The following is a 21,761-nucleotide window of genomic DNA, read 5'->3' as shown; positions in this document are numbered from 1 at the left end:
TTACTCTAGTTTTCTTTTGGAGCAGAATTGCATCTGCAGTTGATTTCTGGTTGAGCAGGTCCTGATTTTTCTGAACTTCTTGTTCTCTTCTCTTTGGGGCCTCAGTATTCCCTCTGCAGTGAGCCGCTGATTGAACTGTGCAACTCTGGGGCTAGTGGTTCCCTCTTCTACGTGTCCAGTGATGACGAATTCATCATTAAAACAGTCCAGCATAAAGAGGCGGAGTTTCTGCAGAAGCTGCTTCCAGGATACTACATGGTGAGGGGAAGAGGAGCACTGGCTACCTGTGCTGCCCCCTTTACTCCTGGACAAGGCTGGGGAGGTTGTCTTCTGTGGGGTAAAACAATGTCAGTGGCCGAAACCGTTTGGCTCAGTGGATAGAGTGTCGGCCTGTGGACTGAAAGGTCCCAGGTTTGATTCCGGTCAAGTGCATGATCCTTGGTTGCGGGCACATCCCCAGGAGGGGGTGTGCAAGAGGCAGCTGATCGATGATTCTCTCTCATCGATGTTTCTAACTCTCTGTCCCTCTCTCTTCCTCACTGTAAAAAATCAATAAAATATATTAAACAAACAAACAAACAATGTCAGTGCTTTTAAAAATACATTATTATTTTAAAAAAATATTGATTTCAGAGAAGAGGGGAGAGATATAGAAACATCAAAGATGAGATAATGATTAATAGGCTGCCTTCTGCACGCCCCACACTGGGGATCGAGCTCCCAACCCAGGCATGTGCCCTGACCCAGAATTAAACTGTGACCTTCTGGTTCATAGGTTGATGCTCCATGGCTGAGCCATGCCAGCCAAGCTGTCCCATTTTAAGTGTTACTTGGCTTAGACTGTGTTACTTTGGATAACAAAGGCAAGATTTAATGATGGCCCTGGCTAGGTAGCTCAGTTGCTTAGAGTGTTATACTGATATGTCAAGGTTGAGGGTTCTATCCCTAATCAGGGCGCAGATAAGAATCAACCAGTGAATGCATAAATAACTTGGACAAATTGGAACAAAAAATCTCTCTCCCTCCTCCACCTCCCCCCTTCTCAAAATAAATAATGCTAATTTTTTTTTTAAATGGATGCAATGATGATTTTGTTTTCTTAGCTCCTACATTGGAGAATGGGGTTGCTTATTTCCCTTGGCAGTACTTTATCTGATCTTACTCTGACTGACTGCTCTTGGGGGTTCTCGAGAAATTGCCTCCCATCACACACCAGAATATACTATACCAAGGGCTAAGAGTTAAGACTTTTTCAACGCTGTCTTCTCTTAAACCTCTCTAAAGGAATATACTCATCATACATTCAGTATCCTGACTGAGTCTGTGGCTCAGCTTGGTGATGATCCCATCATTAGATGCATTGTGAAGTTGCAAACAAATATGTTATGTGGCATGTGGTTATGGGCAGACAGATTGTACTTGAATCCCAAGTATTAGATGAATGAAGGTGGATGGCAGCTTTTGCCCTTGAATTTCACTGAAAATCAGCTAAGTTCTCCTACTTTTTGTTTTTGTACCCTTAGAACCTCAACCAGAACCCTCGGACTTTGCTGCCTAAATTCTATGGACTGTACTGTGTGCAGGCAGGTGGTAAGAATATTCGAATTGTGGTAATGAATAACCTCTTACCACGGTCTGTCAGGATGCATATCAAATACGACCTCAAGGGCTCAACCTACAAACGGCGGGCTTCCCAGAAAGAGCGGGAGAAGCCTCTCCCCACCCTTAAAGACCTGGACTTCTTACAAGACATCCCTGACGGTCTCTTTTTGGATGCTGATATGTACAATGCTCTTTGTAAGACCCTGCAGCGTGACTGTTTGGTGAGTTTGCCAGATTTCCTTGTCTCACAGACACCAAAAATCTCTATTACTAAAACAGCGTGGTTGTCCTTGGGCTTCAAATCTGTGGGAGATTTGACTGTTCCTTCACTCCATATTTCCTAGACTTCATTTAAAATAATTTTTACTACCTCCTTGTTACCACTTCACATTTTTACTTTCTATCCTCCCCCACCTGGTTTTATTTCCTTCTCTGCCCACCCTAGGCTTCATAATTATACAGTCTTATTTTCATATCAGCACCATCATTCCTCAGGTCCTGTCTGCCAAATCTAAATTTATATCTTGGAAGCCGGCTACTATCACACAACTGTGTGTACAGGCATCTCTGTAGATGTATGATAATCCATCTCCACCTGGGCCTTCGTTTCCCTCATCAATCCATTTTCTGTTTCTCTCAGCAGAGAGTTCATATAATTGGCACTCTCTTCAAACCACTTTTTTTTTTTAAAGAAAAAATATATTTTATTGATTTTTTACAGAGAGGAAGGGAGAGAGATAGAGAGCTAGAAACGTCGATGAGAGAGAAACATCAACCAGCTGCCTCTTGCACACACCCCCGCTGGAGATGTGCCCGAAACCAAGGTATATGCCCTTGACCGGAATCGAACCCGGGACTTTCCAGTCCGCAGGCCGACGCTCTCCACTGAGCCAAACTGGTTTCAGCTCAAACCACTTTTAAAAAATATATATATTTTTTTATTGATTTCAGAGAGGAAGTGAGAGGGAGAGAGAGAGAAACATCAATGATGTGAGAGAATCATAGATTGGCTGCCTCTAGCAGGTCCTCTACTGGGGATCTAGCCTGAAACCAGGAATCAGACCATGAGAACTTGGTTCATAGGTCGATGCTCAACCACTGAGCCACATCAGCCAGACTAAACCACTTTTTTTTTTTTTTTTGTAGTTTAAAATGAATTAAAATTAAACTTATTGGAGTAACAGTTAATAGTATATAAATTTCAGATGTTTAACTTTATAATATGACATCTATACAGTCTATTATGTGCTTATCACCTGAAATCTAGTCGTCTTCTGTCACCTTTTATCTGACCCCTTTTCCCTTCTTTGCTCTCCACCCCAACCCCCTTTCCCGCTGGTAACCACCATGCTGTAGCTATGATTGTTTTTGTTTCGTTGTATGTTTATTTTGTCAAACCGCTTTTTAACTTCCATTTCCCAGCCTTATTTCTCAACAAATCACCTCAACTTTCTATTCCATTCCATCCCTTTGTCCTGCCCCATCACTAATTTATAAACCATCCTTAATCTCCTTTCTTAACCAACTTGGTGGCTTATTCCAGGTCAACCCCTTTTGTCTTCTAGATCCATTTCCTCCTATTTAAGATCATGCTTTATAACTTGCTTCCTTTTCCACCTCTGGCTTCAGCCTCTACTGACTATTTTCTTTCTATACCCAAATAAGCTTACCTCTTCTGTCTTAAAGTTAGGAGGGTTTTTTTCAATGTCTCCATTTAATGATGCTTATATTTCTTTTTCTCTTTTCCTATTTCTGCCTCAACTCACTGTTGTCCTGGCTTTTGTTCTCATCACTCCAGTTGAACAATTCTTCCCATTGACTACAGAAATGCCAACTGGAAAGGACTTCTTAGTCCTTCGTTGAATTTTCTGAAGCATTCGATAACTATTTCCACTTTTTAACATACTTTCTTTTGATTTTGGTGACATCTTTCCCTATTGATTTTTCTACATCTATGGTAGTTTTTTCTCGAACTGGCTTTGCTTATTCTGCATCTATTTCAGGATAATTCCTATTTTATAGTTTGACTCCTTTGGTTGTAAGGACTAGAAACAGTGAAACAAATGTGTGTTTTTTTCCTCAAACTATACATAAGAGTGAGTCCTGTTCTCTTTATCCCGCACTGCATTCACGTACCTAAGTGGTTGAGGTACAGCACCAAAGTGAGCTCCTGGACAGGTGGGAATAAACCCTTTTCCACCCTGTTTTGGGTGGGGAGCGAGGGATGAAAACTATAGGATATGATCCAAGCTCCTTAATGTGACATATCAGACATGTCATTGTCTTACCCCTGCCAACCTCTCTAATCTGCCTCACTTAGCCTTTGTATTTTATGCTTTAGAAATATCAAATTATACCTCCCTTTGCAAGACATGCTATTTCATGCCTCGCAGTATTTCCTTTAAATACTTAGACTTATTTTCTCTGTAATTTATCTTTCATAACCCTGTGTATGTATTACTTCCTGACCTGTAGACTGCTCCTCAGTCAGATAAGCACTTCAATTGTACACATTAGGCCATGTTGTATTTATTTTCACTTTTGTTTCTCTTCCTAAATTATAATACTCTAGTATTATAATACTGTAATTATAATACAGAAATTCTCTTCAGTATCTTTGTATTCTCCATAAACAAGCACAGTGCCTACAGATGGTAGGTATAACTGAATTGAAGCTGATTGTATTAAGTCCTGCAACAGATTTGCTCTTTCACAAAGTAAAACTTTTACCAGACCCTCCTTGTGGATTCTTTAAAGCAAAAACATGTATTTCTTATTCCCTTGCGAATATAACGATGTTTGTGTGAAGAGAAAAAAGGAAAGAAAAGTGTCTTGTGAGCTAGGCAGTGCCTATTTTGTGTTTACTCAAATGAAAGAAAGCTGAGGGATACAATTGAAGAGATATCAAGAGGATGTTTTTCTCTAAGAATGAGGAGAAGATAAGGATAATGCTATGGTTAGCCCTAGAGGTTCACTATCAAGAATAATTGGACCAGAAAAGCTGCGAGATCCTGAAAAAACCTCTCATGCCACCCAAAGCTCAGATGGTGTTATTTCCTTCCTTTAGGTGCTGCAGAGTTTCAAGATAATGGACTATAGTCTCCTGATGTCAATCCATAACATAGATCACGCACAACGAGAACCCTCAGGCCATGACACACTATACTCAATTGATACACGCAAACCAGCTCCCCAAAAGGCTCTCTATTCCACAGCCATGGAATCTATCCAGGGCGAGGCTCGGAGAGGCGGCACCATGGAGACTGAAGACCAGTGAGTGGTGGGCTCAGGGTCATCAAGAAGGAGAGCATAGCCAAAACCTCTTTGGCTCAGTAGGTAGAGCATCGTCAGCCTGCGGACTGAAGGGTCTCAGGTTCGATTCCGGTCAAGGGCATGTACCTTGGTTGCGGGCACGTTCCCGGTGGGGTGTGTGCAGGAGGCAGCTGGTCAATGTTTCTCTCATCCTTGTTTCTAGTTCTTTATTCCTCTTCCTTTTTCTCTGTAAAAAAATCAATAAAATATATTTTAAAAAAGGAGAGCATAGGCTAATAGCATTTCTTCTTCAGGAAGGGGTGCATCTTCTGCGAAGGAATAGCCTTGATTCAGCAGTTAAGCCAACAATGTTAATGTTTACAGACTACAGAATGAGCTTTCTGTTTTAATTTTTAAAAAAATATATATTTTATTGATTTTATACAGAAAGGAAGGGAGAGAGATAGAGAGCCAGAAACATCGATGAGAGAGAGCCATCGATCAGCTGCCTCCTGCACACCCCCCACCGGGGATATGCCCGCAACCAAGGTACATGCCCTTGACCGGAATCGAACCCGGGACCCTTCAGTCCCCAAGCCGACGCTCTATCCATTGAGCCAAACCGGTCCTGGCCTGTTTTAAATTTTATAAAATATATTTTTATTGATTTTGGAGAGGGGGATAGAGAGAGAAACATCGATGATAGAGAATCACTGCACGCCCCCAACTGTGGATTCAGCCTGCAAACCGGGCATGTGTCCTTGACTGAGAATTGAACCTGGACCCTCCAGTCCGCAGGCCGTTGCTCTATTCACTGAGCCAAATCAGCTACGGCTTATTTTTTTTTTAAATTATGAATTTATTGATTTTAGCCCTGGCCGTGTGGCTCATTTGGTTGGGTGTTGTCCTATACACCAAGTGGTTGCTGTTTCTATTCCTGATCAGGGCATGTGCCTGGGTTGCAATCTTCATCCACTGTAGAAGGTATGCAAGAGGCAGCCAAATCAGGGTTTCTCTCTCTCTCTCTCTCTCTCTCTCTCTCTCTCTCTCTCTCTCTCTCTCTCTCTCTCTCTCTCTTTTTCTCTCTGTTTCCCTCTCCCCTTCTCTCCCACCCTCCCTCTTCCCTTCTCTAAAATTAATAAAAAAATATATATTTTAAATTTATTGATTTTTAAAGAAAGAAGAGAAGGAAATCAATTTGTTGTTCCACTTATTCATGTATTCATTGTTTGATTCCTATATGTGCCCTACCAGGGATCAAACCCTGACGTATTGGCATGATGCTTTAACCAACTGTGCTACCGGTTAACCAAGGCCTAGAATGAGCTTTCTTAAGAATCTATAAAGAAAGGATGATATCTTGAATTTGGGATTTGTAGTATACTTGGGAAGAAAAGCTATTCAAAATTAAAAGACTTTTTAAAAAGTTCATTCAGAGTCTTAGACATATCTGCAAATGATACTGGAATTTATTACAGACTTATTTACATCTTCTTACCATAATGTATCTATCAAGGATGTGTAGTTACTGAAGGGACCAGAGATGTTTTTTAGTTGGTTTCAGTTTTGAGGTCATTCAAGAAGAGTGTCTTAGTGGGCATAGATTTACTAGTAACTAAGTACTGATGGAAGGAGTTTAGAGTTAATTGGGTAAATATTTCCAAAATTGTAGGTGATTTTAGATTCTTTTTGGTGGAATAGGGGTGGGAGAGGCAGGCTAGCGAGTGAGATTTGGAGAGGATGAGGTTATAATACATACTCCAGGGTGGGCGGGTCAGAGGAAGTCTCTTACTCTTTCCCAGTTTGTGGAAGATGGGACAGTTATGTTACCTGCTAGCCAAAGGTTTGCTTTCTTTCTCTTTTGTCTTTCTCAGTATGGGTGGCATCCCTGCCCGGAATAGTAAAGGGGAAAGGCTGCTGCTTTATATCGGGATCATTGACATTCTGCAGTCTTACAGGTGAGAAACATAAGAATTCCAAATTAGGGGCAAAGTGGATGCAGATAACCCCCAATTTCTTTTGAAGATGGGTTTTTCACCAAATTCTTCCTGATAGAAGAGCAGCGAGTTATAATCTGGCTGCTTATCTCATTGGGTGTCAAGTAGTGATTTATTTTCTTGATTTTTGCCTGTCTTTTTGGCTTCTTTACCCCAACATAACATGCACCTCTGGAAAGCTGAGTCAGTTCTGGGCAGCACCAAGGTAAAATGTACCATTTGTCTGACTGAAAAACCTGTGAGGTGAGTCATATTCCACAGTGGGTTCCAGCAGAAACACGTTCCCCCTTTCCACGAAGGAATAGCAAGAGGGTCACTGTGTTCTTTGGAAACTGTGACTTGGTCTGTGGAACTAAGAGGCAGTGAAGTGATGGAGAGGGAAACACTAGAAATACAGTGTGTCCAAAATAAATAAATACACGTATTTTGAATTACAAAGGCAGTGTTCATTAAAATATATTTCATTTTTAAAATTGAGCTATCAGCTGTTAACGTGTACACCCTATATGAGACCTCAATTTTGTTCCTGTAAGGTTTCAGGTACTAGTAAGTGCTTGGTTTACAGATTCAGAATATTATCCAATTTTAACTCCTCTAGAGGCTTGCCCATTTATTCTTCTAGCTGTTCTTTTACAATAAATATTCTTGTCCCTGACTTGCCAGAGACATAATAGCTACTCTTTCTCTTGGGATAATTGACCCACCTAGAAACATCTTTGCTCCATACTGAATAAGTACTACTGTGCCTATTTTTTGGAAAGCCAGTATATTAGTGCGAGTGCTTTCCCAGCTTCTGTCTCTAAGTTTTTCTATTACCATTGACTTGAACTCCCTAAAATAAAAAAGTATAAGGTCAAGTATATATAATACACATTTTCTTTGGCAGGTTTGTTAAGAAGTTGGAGCACTCTTGGAAAGCACTGGTACATGATGGGGTGAGTAGCAGTTAGCTAGAGGTTCTCCTTCTGCCTCCCTCACTTCAGATTCACCCCCCCTCAGTTTCTTATTACCTCATTTTATTTGTGGGTTTTACCCTTCTACTAGGGTCTGAATAATACATACAAGGGGAAAGTGGCCCTTGGACTAGAGGTTCCTTTTCTGGACCTCTTCTGTCTCTTAACTCTGCAGCCATCTCTTCTGCTCTGCAGGACACCGTATCGGTGCATCGCCCAGGCTTCTACGCTGAACGGTTCCAGCGCTTCATGTGCAACACAGTGTTCAAGAAGATCCCCTGTAAGTGGCTTCTACCAGATGAACCCCCAGTGGCCCCCTTCAAGAGATGAGGGGCAGGACACTTCTGTCAGGGACACAAAGCCAGAGGCCTCTCCTGCTCTACTCACATTCCATGATAGCTGCTGCCTGTCTTTGTGTCAGTCACTCTGTCTGTTCCAGTCGTTTCCAAGTTGCTCGCTGCTTTCCCCCTGGCTCTCCCTACATGTGTCATTGAGGTGAGGGGCATTTTTTTGGAAATTGGTGGGATTTCAAAAAATATGTAGTGTGGGTGTAGAGTCCATGTCACAGGCTGAGCTAGGCAGAGTCAGACTTCATGGTAGTTGGGCAAGGATATTACCAATGTTATGTTTTCCGTTTATAAATCAAATGCCACGGAGTTCTCAGATTGAATTCAAATGGTTGCAGAAGCATTTACTGATGTCACTTAATGGGTGGTTTTACTTTCATCCCTCAACTTTTTTGATAGGGAAGTACCACTATTCTTTCCAAACCTTTCATGTTGCTGCCACTGGTAAATTCCAGCTCCTCCTTCCTGTCTCCGCATCACAGGCATCCCTCAGTGAGGCAGAGGACCTAGTCTGCCACAGTCTTCAGAAATACGGGAAAATCCTTTTACAGTCTTTTCAAAGGGATGTATAACCAAGCGTAAAGTGTCATCATAGTGCCGTGTGCATAAGTACTTCAAGGATATAGAGTGAAGGGTCATCTTTGTCAGCTTTAACTGAAGGATACTATTAAAGAATGGTGTTACAGAATAGAGCAGCGGTCGCCAACCTTTCGGACCTCACGGATCACCAGTGGTCCGTGGATCACCAGTTGGCGACCGCTGGAATAAAGAACATCTCATCAGGTGAAAGCTAAGCCATTGAGGTCACTTGTAGGAGGGGTGAGAAATGTATGTGTCTCCTTTTTCTAGGTTCCCCTCTTGTTTGCAAAGTGAAGTGAACTAAGGTGCCCCTTCCTCTAAAAAGTAGTTCATAGAGCCCATCTTTGTTGATATTAACCCTTCTTCCTGCTTTGCAGAAAAACAACTTTGTGTTTGTGCTGGGGATGCTAGCAGTTTGTGCCTATGTCTTGGTGATGGTTTCTGAGGGGGGTGCTAAGTAGGCTCTCTCTTTCCCTTTTGAAGTGAAGCCCTCTCCTTCCAAAAAGTTTCGGTCTGGCTCATCTTTCTCTCGGCGAGGAGCCCCCAGCGGCAACTCCTGCATTACTTACCAGCCATCGGTCTCTGGGGAGCACAAGGCACAAGTGACAACAAAGGCGGAAGTGGAGCCAGGTCAGCGCCAGGGCTGGGGTTCCCATGTGATTGGGCACTCCTTCCCTTTCTTCCGAGTCCTTATTTGCTTAGGACCTTTGCTTCCTATTCCTGTCCAGGAAAAGCCAAGTTGCTACATAAATTTCCCTGAATTTTCCCCACCCCATTTCTTCTTCTTTTTTATTTATTGATTTTCTTCCCCTTTCTTTTTTCCAGGCGTCCACTTCGGTCGTCCTGATGTTTTACCTCAGACTCCACCTTTGGAGAAAATCAGTGAGGTCTCCACTATTCCTGACCCCTGCTTTTCACCTGTAGTTGGAGAGACTTTGCCAATGTTATCTACAAGGTTGGTTCCTTGGCCCCTGTCTCTGTAATCTTCTTATCTCTTTCTTCAGGTCCTTGGAAACTTCCATCACTGTTTTGTACAGACATCGCTGTCTTTTGCTCTTCACTAGGTTTTTTCAGATTCACCTTCCTTAGTGTTCATCGTTAGGATTTGGAAACGTGTGCCAACATCTCTGTATCTTTGTGGGTGGGGAAAGCTGTGTGCAGGCTTTTCTGATAATCAGTAAGAATACCCCAGCGAGCCCTGCATCTCCTGGTGAGATAAGTGAATTCTCCGAGTTGGATATAAGGTTAGAGAGATTCCTGGACAGTGAAGACAGTGAACAATCTTTAATAACCCAGTGTAAAGATTGTCATTCTGTTTTGTTACCTGGTGTGTTAATTATCTGTTACAACATAATAAGTTTTCCCAAAACTTAGTGGCTTAAAAAAAAAAAAAGTAATATTTTCTGGAGGTCTGGAATTTAGGTGCAGCTTAGCTGTGTCCTCTGGCTAAAGGTCTTTCATGAGGTGGTGGTCAAGCTGTTGGCTAGGCTAGGGTCTCTTCTGAAGGCTCCCTTCTAAGTTTATTTATATGGTTTGGGGTAAGATTCAGTTCTTTGTGGGTTGCTGGACTGAGAGCCTTAGTTCCTTGTTGGCTGTTGGCTAGGGCCTCCCTCAGTTCTTGACACATGGGCTTCACCATAAGACAACTCAGATATCTGGCTTCCCTCAGAGTGCATACACCTAAGCAGACGCCATATTCTTTCTGTCATCTAATCTCAGAATTGACATCCTCCTACCTGCACTCTATTCTGTTCACTAAATCTGACATGTACTCAAGGAAAGAATAACACAAGGGCATGAATACCAGGAAGGCAGGTCTCACTGGGAGCCATCTTAAGAGTCACCTATTATAGTCCACCCTCTGATCTCTAGTGACTCATATCCCTCCAGTGCAAAATTCATTCCAAAAGTTTTATCCCATTATAGCATCAGCTCAGAGTCCAGAATTTTGTTACCTAAATTCACTCCATGTTTGAATGAGCTTCCCAGGTATTGCTCCTTGAGTGCTGATCCTCTGTGAATTTAAGAGACAAGCTATCGTCTCACCAACCACCCAGTGTACAGTGGCGACAGACGCTAGATGACCCATATACATGTTCCTGTACAAAAAGATTGAGAATTTGAGGCACAGAGGAATCACTGACCCATAGCTACCTAAAATACAGCAAATACTTTAGTTTCTTTATCAGGTTTCAAAGCTTGGGAATAATTCTCCATGATTTTCGGCTCTATCTTTTGGACTCTTAGTTTTGCCTTCTGGGTGTTCCTAAACACTAGAATGTGTTTGTAGCTTAGTAGTTTTCTCAGCCTCCTCCTTGCCAGTAGAATTTGGGGGATCCAGTGGTCCTTTTTTCATTTTGCATTGCTTTTGTTGTTTTTAGTCTCAGCTCATTGTTTTTCACATCATATGTTTTTCATTATTTCTTTCCCTCTCCTTTCCTCTCCCTCCCTCTCCCTCCGAAATCAATAAAAACATATCACTGGGTGAGGATTAAAAACATATCACTGGGTGAGGATTTTAGCTTTACTCTGAAACCATTTCTTTTTTTTAAATCTTCACCGGAGGAAATTTTTTTCATTGATTTTTAAAGACAGTAGAAGGGAGAGGGAAAAGGGGGGGGCGGGGGGGAGAGAGAGAGACATTGATTAGTTGGTTGCCTTTTCCATGCTCCCCAGGTGATGAGGGGCTGAGGATTGAACCTGTAACCCTTCCATGCACAGGCTGACACTCTAACCACTGATCACACCGTCTAGGAATGTAGACGCCTTTTAATTTTAGTAGTGTTTGCTATCTAGAGAGGCTCAGACTTTGTAAAATGATCGTCAAGTCCTGGCTTCTTTTTGTTTAATAATCCTTCCCTTAATTTATTATTATTCTCTCAGATTTTACTATAAGCATTGAGAAGAAATCAGGCCCTGGCCAGTATTTTTCAGTGGTTAGAGCGTCAGCCTGCACATGGAAGGGTCTCAGGTTTGATTTCTGGTCAAAAGCATGTACCTGGGTTGCAGGTTTGTTCCCTTGCCCCAGTTGCGGCTCAAGGCCTGTGTCTCCAATCCATGTCTCCTTCTTTCCCTCCTTCCCTTTAACTGATTTTAAAAAGCAACGGAAAAATTCCTCAAGTGACAGGTAGCACTACGCTTTAGAAATCTCCATAACAGGATTATCCAGTATTAGGCACATATTCTACTTTCCATATAACTGCAGATGACATTGTTGCTAAACTTAGTTTCACTATATTATAAGGATTCCCTTTCTTTCATTTTCTAATACGAGTATTTTTCTTCACTTTCAGCTGTCACTGTCAACCCAGTTAAAGTCCAAAATTCTATACTATATTTAGGGCACTTTTAAACTTTCACTAAAATGCTCCTTGAAAATCACTTCCTTGTTCCAAAGCCACTTCCACATTTTAGATTTTTCTTACAGCGGCACTTTGTTTCTAGGTGTATTTTTATTGATTGTTGTATGACAAATTACCCCAAAACTTAGCAGCTAAAAACAACAAACATTTATTGTCTCATATCTTATGTAGCTTAAGAATCTACAGTAGGTGTGGCTTGGCTGGGTGTCTGGCTTAAGGTCTCTCAGGATGTTATAGTCAAGCTGTTAGCCAGGGCAGTGGTCTCATCTGAAGGTTTACTCAGAGGAAGATAAGTTTCCAAGCTTATGTAGTTGTTTGCAGGATTCAGTTTCTTATCACATGGTCCTCTTTGTAGGACAGCTTACAGCCTGGCAACTGGTTTTCCCCAGAGCAAACAAGTCAGAGAGCATGTACCCAAAAGGAAGCAATAGATTTTTTGCAACCTAAGTTCCGAATTGGCATCCTATAACCTGTGCTAGATTCTGTTCACTAGGAGAAAATGCTCAAATCCAGCCCACACTCAAGAGAAGAGAGTTACACAATGGCAGTGATCTTTCGGTGCCTACCATACTTGGGGATTGAAGACAGAAGAAGAGGGTATTAGGAAATATTTTATAGTTTCCAGAAACTAAATAATGTTTTTAAATTTAGTAGCTTTTTAGCCCCTTCTTTTTGAATCCTGAATTGATTGTGAAGTACATTATGGAGAATAGGCTTGAGAGGACAGTTCTTTTTATTTTTTATCTTATAATTCTTCTTTCTCTATCTCTGTTTCCCCCCCTCCTATTAGTGCAACCCTCTTGGAAAAGCTTGAAATTGAAGAGTCAGAGTCCACCCATGTGAGTGTGTGGGATTTGGGGGAGGTGAATGCTTTGAAGGGTATAAAGAGGATGTGCTGATGGAGTGTGGAGCAAGGTGTTAATTGGCGAAGTTAGAAGGACTGGGTGCCCCCTAAATCTTGCTTTAAAAAATTTTTGATTTTGGTACCCTGTACTTGGAAATGGAGGCTGAAATAGAAAAAAAACTTATTAACTCTGCCAGGCAGGTTGAACTTAACTTGAGTTCCTTTCCTTCCTCATTATTTCATACTCCTCATTCTTAATTTGACATTCATTCTCTTTCAGTGAGCAGAAAACCCCAGAAGACGTGGAACAAGATTCTGTCTCTGTGATCTCAAGATGTCAGCCATTGCCCCAGTAATGCTGAGTTTCTTCTTGGTCATCAAAAAAGGAGTATAATGGAGGCGAGGGTACTCTCCAGCTCCTTTCTGAAGAACTACTCCTTCCCCCTCCTCATGAATGGGCGTTACTGCCTTGGACAATTGAGGAACCAGCTTCCTCTCCACTTCCGAGTTGGGAATGGGGGCACAAGTTTTCAGCTGGCCAACTTTGGACTCTACAATTGAACTGTTTTGAAACATCCATTCTTCCTGCTGCAAGTGGGGTTGCTGGACTTGGTGGTTTTCTGCCCCTCTTCTACCTTTTACCAGGAGCTGGACTCTCAATTTCCTCAGGACAGACTGGCTGGCACATTATTCTTATCATAGCTCTTTCTCTCCGTAAGGAGACCCCTGTAAACTTTGTAAAGGTTTTTGGAAGAGTGAGGATGTTTAACCACCTTCCAGCCTTCTTTTTTTTCCTTAAAAAGGGAAGAAAAAATAACGCACAGCACACTATTTTTAGCCAGACAGTTCAGATCAAAACTCCAAAAGTGGAGAGGTGCCCATTCCTAGGGTTCCCTCTGGAGAGCCTTGGTGTTTGTGCCCGGAGCAGCTCCTCTTTAACTCCTCCTCTCTTGATGAATTTCTTAAGGCTAAAGGAATGGAGAGAGTGGGACCTGGGGTAATCTTTATCCCTTTTGTTAAAACAACGGGGCAGTCGTGGGCTAGGAGATCAGGGCTCTTCTTGGGCGCGATCCTACTCACTGCCGGGCCATAATGATTATTACTGTTTTGTAATTTGAAATGTATTCTGGTGGTTTTTTCCAAATATGAAGACATCAAATGAATTTTAGATCCTTCTCCAAAGGAGATTTCTTCCTTATTCTTCCCACCTTCTCTAACAGTGTTATGCTGTTTGTGGGGCTGAGGTGAGAGAGGCTCACCTGTGTGTGTTTGACAGGCAGCCCAGATCTATGAAGCTAGAGAATATCTCTTAAACTCATGGGAGCCACCAGATTCTTGCCTCGGTGAGGCCACTGCTGTGCCACGTGGCCTGCCCCTCTCTTCATGCAGAAAAGTTGGGGATGGGGGCTGTATAATCCCTCTCCTCCCCATCTCCAAGAGTTGCAGTTCTCCATCTGATCCTCCCACTCCCTGTGAGGAGAAGGGGCCTGGCATCTCAGGCAGATTGTTGAATTCCCAGACTATCCTCTTCATCCCACCCCACCTTGATGGTAGGTTAGCCCACAGCCCAAATAACTGTCTATATTAGACACCCTCAGCCAGGTCTGGCTGCCTGTCTTTGCTGCCATGTTCTTTTTTATAAGAAGGAAAGAAAGAATTCTTCCTGTTTTTTTTTTTTTTTTCTTCCATAATTTACTATTTATGATGTATTTAAGTGTTTTATTCAGGACAAAGTTCTGTAGAGGGTGGGAGGGAGTATTCAAGGGAGGCTGGGTCATAGGGAAGGGAATGGGAATGAACATTTTTATGAAGTGTCACTATTGCCTCTACTTTGTATTGTTCAGAAATGGCAAATGCAATATAAGTGATAACTATCTGGTTTTGATGTATTAAACTTTCAACACTTATTTAGATCTATTGTTTCTTCTTTGAATACAATCTGCTCAAAACTTGAGTCCCCCAGGCAAGCTCAAGTTCTATTCATGTTGCTTTGAACAAATGCATCCTTTCCAGCCTCAGTCTAACTCAGGCTGAGAGAAATGGTTTCATTGAACCCTTCCAGCCACCCCTTCACCTTTTTCTTTTAAATATATTTTTATTGATTTCAGAGAGAAAGGGAGGAAAGAGAGAAACATCTATGATGAATCATTGATTGGCTGCCTCCTGCACACCCCTTACTGGGGATTGAGTTCATAACCCAGGCATGTGCCCTTGACCAGGATTGAACCTGGGACTCTTCAGTTCACAGGCCAACGTTCTATCCACTGAGCCAGACCAGTTAGGGCCCCCTTCATCTTAATTTAAACTTGACAAGGAAAAGCTGTGAATGAATCTGAAGGGAGTTACTGTAGGTCTGTTGCCTTGTTTGCAACCCACTTTAACTGAGGGAGTTGGGAATCCAAAGCTCAAAATCTCAGGTTTCAGAGGAAAGAAGAGGGACATTGGGAAAAGCCAGCTTGAGATTGGTTGGTCCTAGGATTCCCCCCCTTTACCTGGACATGGCCCTACAGCAGCAATTTTCAACCTTTTCATCTCCTGACACATATAAGTTAATTACTAAAATCTTGTGACATATTAAAAACATACTCTGCTTTTTTTGCTGATCTGACAAAAATTAGGTATAATTTTGATTGATTTACACACAAAAATGTATTATTTACTTACCCTTTTTGCTCCAAAGTGACTAAAAAATCAGGTGCTTATATTTGCTTGTATATAAGCAGTGTTTATGGTACCAAGAACTAACCAATCAGACACAGCTTTATTTGATATGTCCAATACGATGCAACTCTTATTGTAAGGCCTATATATATAGTTCAAGACAGGGCATTCACACTGAGGAGTCTATTGTGTTGGCTGTTGTAATTTTCTTTGACAATCTAAGGGAAAAGAGGTCAGTGCCCTGACTACATGTTTTAAAAATGCTTTTTTTGTTGTTAATCTTCAAAGGATATTTTTCCGTTGATTTTTTTTTTTTTTTAAGAGAATGGAAGGGGGAGGTGGGGTGAGGAGAGAGAGACATCGATGATAGAGACATCAATTGGTGCCTCCCCTAATGGGGCTGGGAACCTGCAACTTTGGGACATGCCCTTGACTGGGAATCAACCCAAGACCCTTCCTTGGTGCTCTAACCACTGTACAACACCAGCCAGGGCATGTTTTATAAATTCTTGCAGCACATCAGTTGAAAAAAGCACTGCCTTAGGTTGTCAGTCTTAGAAAAACATAAAGACTGCTTCCCTCACCTCTGTTTTCCTGTTGTGCTTAAGCTTGTTTTAAAATATATTTTTATTGACTTCAAAGAAGGAGAGAGAAATATCAATGATGAGAGATAATCATTGATTGGCTGCCTCCTGCACTCCCCATAGTGGGGATCACCTGTAACCTGGTAATTCAACCATGACCTGGTTCATAGGTTGACGCTCAACCACTGAACCATGTTGGCCAGGCCAGGCTCTTTTACTGTAATGGGAACTAGACAAAAAGGGGGATGGGGAGGCGTTCATTCCAGGGCATATTGGTGGCATAATTTTAGAGAAAATCAAGTTAACTAAATATTGCTCCTTTTCTTACCACAATCTATATTACTCTATATTTATGCAGCTTTTGAGCATTGTATGGGCAGTTGGAAGTCAAAAGAAGTAATTGACCTTCAAGAGTTGACAGTGTCCAGGAGGAGCACGCACACACATGTACACCAAAACATGTTAGATATGATCTAGTTAAGGGTTTCGGTACTCGGAGCAAAGAGGCGGGAGAAAATTACAGGCTACTGTGGGCTAGAAGTGTCGGGGGCGTTTCACTGGCACACAAGGGCCTGAAGGTATGAAAGGGTCTGTTTTAGAGAACAAGGTAGAGCCCATGGTGCCTGCAACCCCAGCATATGCCCTGATAGGAATGAAACCATGACCTCCTGGTTCCTGGGTCGAGACTCAACCACTGAGCCAGGCCGATTAGGCTTATCTATGTTTAGGATGCAAAAAGAGTTGAAATTACTGTCAAGTCAACTCATGACCCCAAACTCATTGACCTGCTGTGCCTGTGAGGCTGGGCGGTGGGATTCTTGGAGTCTAAGCCCCAGACGGAGCCCTCCTTTAAGCTGGATAAGGAGAAAACTTTCCCTGGTAGGAATTGAATCCTAACATGGTTTAGGCACAAACGGTCTTTCTGCTAGCCTTGCCATTCCCTCCTCCCAAGCTCATGCCACGTGAGTGCAGAAGGAACCCTCTTATGGTCAGCGTGTGCCTCTAGTGACAGCAGCTACTACTAATTCTATAGCTGTCCACTGTAATCTATTCCGGTTCAAGCAGGGCCCGGAGTCTCCTGTGAATATGAGGACCACACACATCCCAGTCCAGCTCTGCTCCATCCCGGCTGAGGGGAGCCCCTCCGCGGCCTGGTTCTGACCTGGGACATGGGGATGATGTGTGGGGCTGGTTTCCAGTGGGCAGGGGCTGGGTGGCAGGGTGTCGCCTACCTTCCGCAGTAACAGGACCTGGCCAGCAGAGGGCGACAGCCCCTGCCTCCTCCCCAGGCAGGCAGCTGGGCTGGGCTGGACCAAAAGCACAGCTGCTTCCCCTTGAGGAGGGCTAAGGCCAGGGCGGCTGTAGGATGGCTCTGGAGCCAGCTGGGCATCCAGTAGTTGCCCTGGGAGGCCTGTTCTGCCTACCCGCCCCGTAGACCGGTTCCCTCCGGTGGCCGCAGAGCTCAGGCTGAGCCCTCCAGGAGCTCGGGCAACCCCCCTCCCCCCAATCGCACCCGCACTGCCAGCCCCACCCCCAGACCTGGTCTGAGGACCCTGGGGCTGCAGGCAGGACCTGGGGAACTGGTGACTGGCTGGGGCCTGGGCCGGCCCAGCAGGTCCCTGGAGCTACAGGGGAGCGCTGAGGGTGCCCTGTGCTGACTGGGGGCCCAGGGGACGCGAGATGCTGCCACGGGGGCGGGGGGTGGGGGGGAGAGGCAGAGGTCACAGGTCAAGGAGACAGAGGCTCTGGGCAGCCCAGGCTTCCATTTTCCTCTGTCCTTGTCCTGCTGTGTACCCTCAGAGGAAGAAGCCCCTAGGGCAGGTGCACAGCGGGGATGGGGCCACCCGGAGAGCTGAGGTGCGCCCTTGGTCGGGGACAGGGCCATGCAATTGGCCGGAGATGAATACGTCATCAGGGGGCGGGGCCACATGGACAGTGGGGTGAGCACGTGATTGAAATATAGTGGCAACCATACTTTGGTAAAAATTGCTGTTTGAATTTTAATCCTTCTAGTTTGGCCCCTGCACCTGATTAAACACGGAATATTTACTTTAGCTTTCAGGTGGAGACCTGGAGGCTGAGGCAATTTTCCCTTGCCTGGGACCTGGACAGGAGATTGATTCAGAGAGAGAAACTGTAGAAAACCTCCGAGCTTGCTTCTATGTTATTGGCTATCGCAAGATAGGGCCACATTCCAATGTCCAGCAGGATGTGACTAGCAATGACCCTTTGGGCTGACCCCAGTCTTTAGAATGTAGTCATATATATATATCTTATTGATTTTTCACAGAGAGGAAGAGAGTTAGAAACATCGATGAGCGAGAATCATCGACCAGCTGCCTCTTGCACACCCCCTACTGGGGATGTGCCCGCAATCGAACCCGGGACCTTTCAGTCCGCAGGCCAATGCTATATCCACTGAGCCAAACCGGTGCCGGCTAGAATGTAGTCTTTAGGGTTTAGAATTTAGAACAAAGGAAGATTCCTGTGGTTTGAACCCCTGAAACGGTGCAGTCGTGTGGAGTCCATCTGCGTGTGGTGCTCTCCTGGCCAGATATTCCAATAAATCTTTGCCTGCTTTCTAATCAATCATCAGCCTCCGGTGGTCTTATTCTGAACCCAGGGTTCGAGCCCACAACAGTGATGGGGGCGGGGCCACGTGGACAGCTGCAGGTGCGCTCCCTCCCTATCAGGGGCAGGGCCACGGCCACGTGCTTGGACAGAGGCACACACACGTGAACTCACTCGGCGTGGGCTTCTGTGAGGGCGGAGGCGGAGTCAGGTGAGGATGGTGGCAGAGGCCAGGCCAAGAGGAGGGGACCATGGAGGGATGGGGCTGGGAGCAAAGGTGCCCCAGGAACCGCCAGAGGCTGACGAGGCAGGAAGGACCCTGCCCCGGACGGAGCCCAGCCCTCCGAGGGAGCGCGGCCCTAGACACCCTGATTTCAGCTTCTGGCACCCAGATGGGCAGAGCGCTTGTTTCGGTTGGTTTAGGCCAGTGGTCGGCAAACTCATTAGTCAACCGAGCAAATATCAACTGTACAACAATGGCAATTTGTTTTGAGAAACTGCAAATTTTTTTTTTCAACTTAAACTTCTCCTAAAGCCATTTCTTCAAAATAGACTGGCCCGGGCTGTGGTATTTTGTGAAAGAGCCACACTCAAGGGGCCAAAGCGTTTGCCCACCACGGGTTTGGGCCAGTCTGCAGCCATCGGAGCGGCTGACTCAGGAAACAGTCCCCTCCTTTTGGGGCTTTGACCGTGTCCCGGGAGCAGCTGAGCCCTGGACCGTGAGCTCCTGGCACAGGCCCGGGCACAGAGCAAAGCCGCTCCCTTCCTGCGGGAAAGGCTTCCCTCCTCTGAAATCAGGACCGTGCATGCCTGCGAGGGCCTGAGGGCTGGCCTTGAGCGGGGGATGGGAGTGGGGTGTGTGTGTGTGTGTGTGTGTGTGTGTGTGTGTTGGGTGACTTCAAAGGGTTTCCACACCCAGTCCTGTCCGCATACAATGCCTTCCCTGCCTGATGGCCACGAAGTAAAGCGGGTGGAAACCAAGCTGCTTGGGGCAAAGCGGCGCGCTGGCTGCGTGTGGAGGGCGCCTGGGAGAGGGCACGGAGCGCCCTTTCCCCTGTAGCTCCGGGCCGGGCCGCGGGGAGATGGCACAGCCAGGCCCACTCCCTTCCTGCCGCTCGCTTCCTCTTGAGCCTGGGCTCCAGCTCCAGCTGCCTGTTCCCATGGCGAGCCTGGTCAGAGGCCGTCTCCATCCCCGCGGGCCTGAGTGGGCTGCCCATGTGTGTGTGGGCGAGGTACCCTCTTCTATGTGAGTGGCGCGCCTGGCAGGGTGTCCCCGCAGCGTGTGGAGGACAGAGCAGAGGACTCCTGTCCTAGAGGCTGCTTACAGGTCTGGATTCTGCAAGTAGCTTTTTGCAGACATTGGCGCCCTCTGCTGTTGAAGAGCAGCATTGCACACCCCGGACCGGCCTGGACTGTCCTGATGCTCTTCTCTGAAGACTCAGGGATTTAACCCCGAGGATCAATTCCAACTTCGGAGGTGTTTTCTTTCTGGTCCTTTCCACCTCTGAGTGTTTACTGTCCGATTGGTGGGTGCCTGTCGCTGTCAGGTCCTCGTTTGTCTGAGCATTAAGCAGGGCAGTGTGTAAGGATCCAAATACTGCATGGTAAGCAGTTAGTGCTTCTTAAGTAGAAATAATAGTGGGGGGGTCACTGTGGAGACTTCCCCAGACCCTCTTCATAGTTCCTCAAAGCAGGCAGCCCGGGGTGTCTCTGTGGTGGTGAGAGCTGCTCTGACTCATGTTCTGGGACGTTCAGAAGGTCTCGGCCCTCCTCCCAGCAGGACCGCAGGCCCCAGGAGCCTGTTGTGCTTGAAGCTGAGGCAGAGGCAGGCTCGGGCTAACTGGTTAGTGCTGGGAGTTGCCAAGCGCCAGGCCTGTGGGAGCTGAGGTCGCTCCAGCTGTCCCCGAAAGCCTGCCTCTCTGAAGGTTGCGGCCTGGTCCCCGTTTGGGGGATGGAGGCCCTGGCGCTCTGAGTTACAGGATCCACGGATCTCATGGAGGCCGGTGGTTACGTGTTTCACAATAGCTCCTGACCTGGTGACCTGCTCTCCTGCCTCCCTCTGCGGGCCCGGTGTGGTGGGTGCTGGGGAGTCCCGGGTGTGGGGTACCCTGCCTGGGAGCTCCCTGGTGCCCGCTCCACGGGAGAGGCAGCCACGCTCCGTGGCCTCCGTGGCCTCCGTGGCCTCCGTGGCCTCCGTGGCAGGAGCGAGACCGCCGGCCTGTGGCTGCAGCTCCGGTGGCCGTTTCCTGTTCGCAGTTCCCCCAGCTCTCCGGTTCCGCCGTTACCGCGCCCCCAGCAGCAGCGGCCTCTCTCCTGACGGCAGAGGAGCCTCGCATCGGCCTCATTCTGAAAGCACAGCCTGTCCCCGGGGCCCGCTCTGCCTCCCCCAGACCCTGGCCCGCTGTGGGCGGCCCCTGGTCCTCTCTGCCGTGCGCTTTGCCTCCGCTCTGGCCTGAGTGGACACAGCTGGCTGCCGGCCCCTGGACTCCCTCCTCTGGGTCCCGAACTGCCCACCACACAGGACGCCCCGGGCAGAGGCCAGGCTTTCCAGATGACCCGCCTGCTCCCAGGCAGCCCGCGGGGTCCTGTTCCCACTGAGCCACCCTTCCTTTTCCGTCTCCGCAGCATTACGGCTCAGGGACGCAGACAGTTCTACCTGCTTGCGTGTTGCCAAGGTGGGGCCTTGCGATTTTGTTCTGTTCTAGGGCTGCCAGGTACAATGCCAGATGTCCAGTTAAATACATTTCAGAGACAAGAATAGTTTTTTTTTTGTTTTTTTTTTTAGTTTTAAGGGTGCCCCAAATATGGGACTAAAGAAAGGTTCCTTGTCTGTCTGAAATTGACATTGAACTGGAAGGTTCTGTGTTTTTACTCGTTAATTCGGGGAACCCTGCTCCGGCTCTAAGGGAAACCCCGTGGTCACAGGCCGGGGTGCCTGTGGCTGGGCTTTGCCGAGCCCCGGGGCCTCCTCTGGGTGCCTCACTCCGCTCTGCAGGACGTGAGGCGCAT

The 21,761-nt window shown here is 45.9% G+C and overlaps 1 protein-coding gene across 11 annotated transcripts in view; it reads left to right on the top strand.

The window, feature by feature from the left end:
- The window catches only part of PIP5K1A (phosphatidylinositol-4-phosphate 5-kinase type 1 alpha), a 37,308-nt gene extending 22,459 nt beyond the window's left edge, over window positions 1-14,849 (top strand). For 5 of the 11 annotated variants that reach the window (XM_045587001.1, XM_036452793.2, XM_045587003.1 and 2 more), the window contains 10 exons: window positions 106-258; window positions 1,524-1,823; window positions 4,670-4,875; window positions 6,729-6,812; window positions 7,738-7,786; window positions 8,000-8,084; window positions 9,214-9,360; window positions 9,556-9,685; window positions 12,883-12,931; window positions 13,217-14,849. In XM_045587001.1, coding sequence (XP_045442957.1) covers window positions 106-258; window positions 1,524-1,823; window positions 4,670-4,875; window positions 6,729-6,812; window positions 7,738-7,786; window positions 8,000-8,084; window positions 9,214-9,360; window positions 9,556-9,685; window positions 12,883-12,931; window positions 13,217-13,219 — 1,206 coding nt within the window. In that variant the 3' untranslated portion in view covers window positions 13,220-14,849. Of the gene's footprint in view, window positions 1-105; window positions 259-1,523; window positions 1,824-4,669; window positions 4,876-6,728; window positions 6,813-7,737; window positions 7,787-7,979; window positions 8,085-9,213; window positions 9,361-9,555; window positions 9,686-12,882; window positions 12,932-13,216 lie in introns of those variants that run through there. The other 6 variants (XR_006742597.1, XM_036452796.2, XR_006742598.1 and 3 more) reach the window with 6 other exon arrangements.
- Window positions 14,850-21,761: the final 6,912 nt, after the last annotated feature.

Source organism: Pipistrellus kuhlii, unplaced genomic scaffold (assembly GCF_014108245.1).
Source record: "Pipistrellus kuhlii isolate mPipKuh1 unplaced genomic scaffold, mPipKuh1.p scaffold_m20_p_24, whole genome shotgun sequence".
Lineage (NCBI taxonomy): Eukaryota > Metazoa > Chordata > Mammalia > Chiroptera > Vespertilionidae > Pipistrellus > Pipistrellus kuhlii.
The sequence above is the reverse complement of the archived record's forward strand: the minus strand, read 5'-3'. Positions and strand labels throughout refer to the sequence as shown.